Source organism: Atta colombica, unplaced genomic scaffold, assembly GCF_001594045.1.
Source record: "Atta colombica isolate Treedump-2 unplaced genomic scaffold, Acol1.0 scaffold233, whole genome shotgun sequence".
Taxonomy (NCBI): domain Eukaryota; kingdom Metazoa; phylum Arthropoda; class Insecta; order Hymenoptera; family Formicidae; genus Atta; species Atta colombica.
The window spans coordinates 119204-125284 of NW_017259331.1; the positions used below are offsets into that span (position 1 = coordinate 119204).

Below are 6081 nucleotides of genomic sequence, written 5' to 3' on the forward strand. Positions count from 1 at the left end.
ATTATGAACTGTTAAAACCGACTGAAACAATCACAGGCGATCGGTATCGAACGCAATTGATGCGTTTGAGCCGAGCATTGAAAGACAAACGGCCGCAATACAACGAGAGACACGAAAGTGATTTTGCAGCATGCTCGACCCCGTGTTGTGAAAGTGATCAACACATACTTAGAAACGTTGAAATGGAAAGTCCTATCCCACCCGCCGTATTCTCCAGACGTTACTCCCTCTGACTATCACTTGTTTCGATCAATGGCACACGGCCTGGCTGACCACTTCCGGTCTTATGAAGAAGTAAAAAATTGGATCGATTCGTGGATAGCCTCAAAAGATGACCAGTTTTTTCGACGCGGGATTCGTACGCTACCCGAAAGATGGGAGAAAGTAGTGGCCAGCGATGGACAATACTTTGAATCATAAATGTATAACCAGTTTTTTATAATAAAGCCTCGAATTTCGGAAAAAAAACGGCGGAAGCAAAATTGTACATCTAATATATATATATATATATACATACATGTCTCCGAAACTAATAAATTATGAAATTAGTACCGCATTATTAGTTTCTTACTCGTAGGTATTGCACCAATGTCACTTTGACTTTAAGCGACTTAAAACTCTATCTGTCTCTTTTAAAGCCAGAAAGAGACAAAAAGAGCCTCGCTTAAAATCAAAGTAATGGTCGGATTTTAATTACTTAAATTTTAATAAACACGCATTCATAAGCGCCGATCCTTTAATAGTATCTCGTCTGTGTATTTTTATAGGTATTTTAAAGCGATCTCATTTCGTTTTATCCAAATAGTTTTTATTTAGAAATAGCATGTAAACTTAACGTGTCATTTAACTCGCTTATGATGTCACAATTCAGTATGGCCGCTGCAGTAACTCAGGAATCTTATCAAAATGTAGATATAAAATTGTGATGCACAATTTGGAAAATCATACATTCCCATTTCTGCCATTAATCTGCTGTCAAACCATGTAAACAAACCTGTTATATTTTTTGTGACATTCTGTCGCCAGCAATTATAATATATATAATAGATATAACAAATTTTGTATCAAATTTATAACTTTCTTGTTGATAAAATTTATCAATAGGCACTTTGTATCTGTTCAAACACACTTGGCTGATCTGGACATTTTTCTTCCAAATGATTCAATTTATTACAATGATGACATATTCGACCCTGTGCTGGACATTTTGATATTGCATGATTCATACCACATTTAGAGCAATTTATTTTAAAAGGAACCCGACACATCATCGAAAAATGATTCCTCTCGCCGCATTTCATACACAGTTCGCCATATGCTGGACAATGTAATTGAATATGACTCATTCCGCATTTAGTACAGTCATATATGTATTTATCTTTATAATTATTCGTGTAATGATTGAACTGTTTACATTTATTGCAATGGACACAACATAATTTAGAAAGAAATAATTGACATCGATGTCCCCAAATAGTAGATTGCTTTTGATTCTGTTCTATTGGTGTAGACTCTGTTGTAGCAGATTTAGCAGAGGTAGAATTCTGCTTCGGTGTTTCATCAATTTTTTGTGTCATTAAATGTTCACATTGTTTCCAGAACAGAGCGATATGGTACAAATCTAGTGATTGTAAATATGGTATCAAGTTTTCTCCTTTACTTTCTATGAGAAGCGCAGCTTTTCCTGTGAACCGCTGGATACTCATGTCTTGTATAATTTTCTCTTTTACAATCCTCGTAGGATCAATATAATCCTGCGCTATAGCGAAGAACTACAAAAATAAATAAAAACTACAAAAACAAATAACTACAAGATTTTATATAATACTTTCTATATTCTTTGGAGTGGAATATATCACTTTAAAGAGTGAAAATTGAACTAGCCTTAAAAAGAAGTTTGATTGTCAATATTTAAGAATGAGATTTTTACTCTTTAGAGTAAGATTCACTCTAAAAGTTTTAGAGAGTAAGAGTATATATTATTATACATTCACACACACACACACACACACACACACACACACGCACGCACACACACACACGCACACACACACACACACACACAAAAACAAATCATTTTTGCATAAATTTTTAATATTTTCAAATAACTTAGTGAAAAATCATCGTAGCGAGATGTTTTATAAAGCCTTTTAAAGTTTGAAATCTCTATTATTCAGATCAGTATTTTAGAAAACAGTTTTACTGATATTTTATGAAATTACATATACATAAAAATCTCAAAATTTTTTATAAAATTTGCGAAGTTCCACGGCGCCAATTAAAAATTGCGCATAAATAGAGGTCATTACAGTCGAAAGAACAAATCTTTATCTTTAATTTACTTCTTTTTATAGATCTCTATATGATTTTTTATCATTGAATTATTCAACATTGAAGCAAAAAAGTCATTTTTAAATAACTTTAATTAATTTTAACGTTAAATAACTCGACAAAAAAATTGTACAGAGATCTATAAAAAAACAAAAAGGTAAAGATTCACTTTTTTGAAAGCTGTAAACCCATTTGTGTGCGCCAATTTTTAATTGACGCCATGGAACTTCGCAAATTTCGTAAAAATTTTGAGAATTTATGCACCTTCGGTTATGTTTATGTAACTTTACATAATATCAGTACGACCATTTTTTTAAAGTACCGATATGAGAAATAGAGATTTCAAGCTTTACAAGGTTTTTTTAAACATCTCGTTACGATGATTTTTTACTGAGTTATTGCTATTTGAAAATATTAAAAATTTGTGCAAAAATTTAGTGGCCCGTTTTTTTGCATGTGAGTGTTATTATATAAGTACTTTTATATAAGTACTTTTATTAATATACCTTCAATTCATGTATGTATTCGTCGATATCTTCATTGCCTCTTTTTTTATCTCCATATAAGCAATAGAGATCAAATTTCTTAATTAATATGTCTATATCCATCGCGTTTTTATCTTCTTCATAGAAATGAAATGTTCTATGAATCTCTTGACCAATGGGACCCATACGATTTAAAAGCATGAAACCCCACATTTGTTTTTTGTCTTCAACTTTGTCAATATTCTTTAAATAAGCAAAGAAATCATTTTTCCATGAAAACCAGATTCTAACAAACTCATCTTTTGTAGCAAAGATAGTAGGTGGTGCTGTCACAGTTGTGATTGTAGATTCGTTTCCATTAGATAATTCTGCTTGTTCACTGTTTACAAGTTCTGCCTGTTGACTAGAAGAACCACCTAAAGATGTTATTTAGTTTTATTACACAATAAGTTTTATTACACAAAAAAAATATTACACAATCAAATATTATGTCTTATGTGTATAATTACCCATTTTTTTTTTTATAATCGAATATAATATAATTCGAATATTTAATTTAAAATTTAGATATTTCGATAATAAATTTTTTGCAAAGAAATTGAACTGCAGACACAGATATTTTTATATAAATTAACACTTAATGGAGAAAGAAAAATGAAGATTATTTTAACAGCACATACAATTTTACAACGATGTTTCACTAGATTACTAATACTAATAAACTATTAATCTGCACAATTATATTTCATATTATCCAGTAAATAATATATTATAATATTCTTGAAACTATAAAATTGTTGTTTGTTGGCGCGTCGCAATATGTTAAAGTTCTTTCTCGTTAAACTTCAAATGCATTAATAATGCAATAAATATATCAATTTAATAAAGCTATCAAATGTGTTATCTTTACTATGATAAGTATAGATAAATGATGGAAGAATAAGATAATTATTTTTTTACAAGCTAAAAAATATGTGAGTAAAAAATGTGAATCCCCTAATATTTATCAAAGATCGCACGTAATTTGTGGGATCGTCGAATTATCTTTGAATAATTGTAAAATATTGATATTAATAATATTGATACGAATGAGGCTAGCTGCCAAGTTGATTGTGTATTTTAAAATGAGATGAAAAGTGATCAAATTCACTATAGAATATTTTATTACTATAGAATTAATTATAATTTTATTGATCAGTATACCTAGTGGATTTTGCTCATTTTTAATTTATTTTTAGTATTGGCTGTTGTTATCACGAATACAGCCATTTTCGATATTATTTTATTGACAGTTTCATATAAAATAGATGTTAAAAATGCATATAAATATAAACAATAATATAATATAATGTAATATAATAAAGTATAATGTAATAAAGGTCATTCAAAAGGTATTTCAAAATTGACTGCCTATACTGAAAATTTATAGTGTACATGAGAGACGTAAACTGTAGCATTTTCAGTGCTAACAGTAAATTTGAAAACAGCCATAATATAATATATGAAATAATATAGGAATGTGAATGTCGCAAAAAATTGATGCACTGGACCCCTATTCTTGAAAAGAAACGAAAGTTTAGAAAAATAATACGTTACATATGCTATAGTATTTCCCTAGTTTTTCGTATGAAATATTTTTCAAGAATAAGGCCTCAAGTGTATGTTTTTTCACAGATTTTTTTTACAAAAAAAGCCCTCTCATGTTTTTCTCTGCTATTGGTAAAATTGGGGAAATCACTAAAAAAACAAACATTTTAATTCGAATTTGGATTGGTGATACGCATGGTAGTAAATGGGTACGTTCAAAGAACTCAATAGTTGAGTGAACACTCGCTGTTATTGGTGTATTCTTTTATCATACAGCATTTTGGATCAATCAGTATTTTAGATCTGAAAGAATACATCAATAGCAACAAGCGCTCACTCAACTGTTGAGTCCGCTGAACGCAGCCCATGTGTACAATTTGTAAATAGTGCAACATATTAACTAACACGCAATTTTTTCATCATATTTTACGATGATAGAATTATTTTCGAGACATGTGATATTGCCATCAAACATTCGCAATTGCGTCTGGAATTATACAATAAGACAATTTAGCGATTTTGTAAAAGTAGTCGAAGTTGGACCTCGAGATGGATTACAAAATGAGAAAAAAATACTGCCTACCAAAGTCAAAGTCAATTTTATTAATAAACTGTCAGCTACCGGATTGAAAAGCATCGAAGTTACCAGCTTCGTATCTCCAAAATGGATTCCTCAGATGGCAGACAATCAGCAGGTCTTTCAACAAATTGAAAAACGAAGCGATGTATCTTATCCAGTACTAGTACCAAATCTGAAAGGCTTAGAGAGTGCTATTGCAACAGGTGTGAAAGAAATCGCTGTATTTGGTGCAGCGTCAGAAACCTTTTCCAAAACTAATATCAATTGTTCCATCGAAGAAAGTATAAGAAATTTCAAAGTGGTAGTGGAGGAGGCAAGAAAGCATGGCATCAGAACTCGGGGTTACATATCCTGCATTGTTGGCTGTCCCTACGAAGGTGAAACCAAACCGGCTACCACAGCACATTTAGCTTCGATAATGTTAGATCTTGGATGTTATGAAATTTCTCTGGGTGACACCATAGGTGTAGGGTCTCCAAGGAAGATCAAACGTGTCTTAAATGAACTGTTCCATGTTTCATCAAACGACATGAGTTATTATGCGTTGCACTGTCATGATACTTATGGCCAGGCCTTGATGAACATATACATGGGTCTTGAAAATGATATAAGAGTCTTTGATTCTTCAGTTGCTGGACTTGGTGGATGCCCATATGCCGCTGGTGCTTCAGGAAATGTTGCAACGGAGGATCTACTGTACTTCTTGGAGGGCGAAGGATTGGAAACTGGCGTAGATTTACGTAAAATAGTGGAAATTGGTGATTACATCAGTAAAGAACTAAATAGAACAAACCAGTCAAAGACTGCAGTGGCTATACTTGCCAAAAAGAATTATCAGAAATGCTAATCTATATTTAATGACATTATATTTAAGGATACTTTCTAACATGTACAATTACAAGTTTAGCTATAAAATAGAAAAAATTCTAGGACTTTGAAAATACTGTATTCATTGGCACAATGTTCATCTGTATTTTTTTGCTGGAAAGCATTCTAAGTTTAATAAGTGCAAGGCAAAACCAAAGCATTTTACATTCCAAACACGTATATATATATATATATATATATACGTATACTGCAAACACATCAAAGTACTAT

At 31.3% G+C, this 6081-nt stretch overlaps 2 protein-coding genes across 2 annotated transcripts; one reads left to right on the forward strand and one right to left on the reverse strand.

Annotated features, from left to right (window-relative positions):
• Positions 1–1097: 1097 nt before the first annotated feature.
• LOC108688402 lies at positions 1098–4771 on the reverse strand. The gene is made up of 3 exons (XM_018194648.1): positions 4741–4771; positions 2838–3232; positions 1098–1772 (listed from the first exon to the last, which is right to left on the reverse strand). The coding sequence occupies exons 1-3, from the start codon at positions 4769–4771 to the stop codon at positions 1098–1100; spliced, it is 1101 nt and encodes a 366-aa protein (XP_018050137.1).
• Positions 4772–4797: 26 nt separating this feature from the next.
• On the forward strand, positions 4798–6019 carry LOC108688477 (hydroxymethylglutaryl-CoA lyase, mitochondrial). Its single transcript, XM_018194748.1, has one exon. It carries the CDS (start codon positions 4835–4837, stop codon positions 5828–5830), a length of 996 nt encoding a protein of 331 aa, XP_018050237.1. The 5' UTR covers positions 4798–4834; the 3' UTR covers positions 5831–6019.
• Positions 6020–6081: the final 62 nt, after the last annotated feature.

What these genes read in the sequence shown, in the direction of transcription:
- LOC108688402 (XM_018194648.1), bottom strand. Translation starts at nt 4,771, where the DNA reads ATGGGCTGCGTTCAGCGGACTCAACAGTTGA. An exon ending in TCAGCGGACTCAACAGTTGA is followed by an intron (nt 3,233 to 4,740) that starts GTGAGCGCTTGT and finishes TAACATCTTTAG; the next exon opens with GTGGTTCTTCTAGTCAACAG. An exon ending in AATACATACATGAATTGAAG is followed by an intron (nt 1,773 to 2,837) that starts GTATATTAATAA and finishes TTATTTTTGTAG; the next exon opens with TTCTTCGCTATAGCGCAGGA.
- LOC108688477 (XM_018194748.1), top strand. Translation starts at nt 4,835, where the DNA reads ATGATAGAATTATTTTCGAGACATGTGATATTGCCATCAAACATTCGC.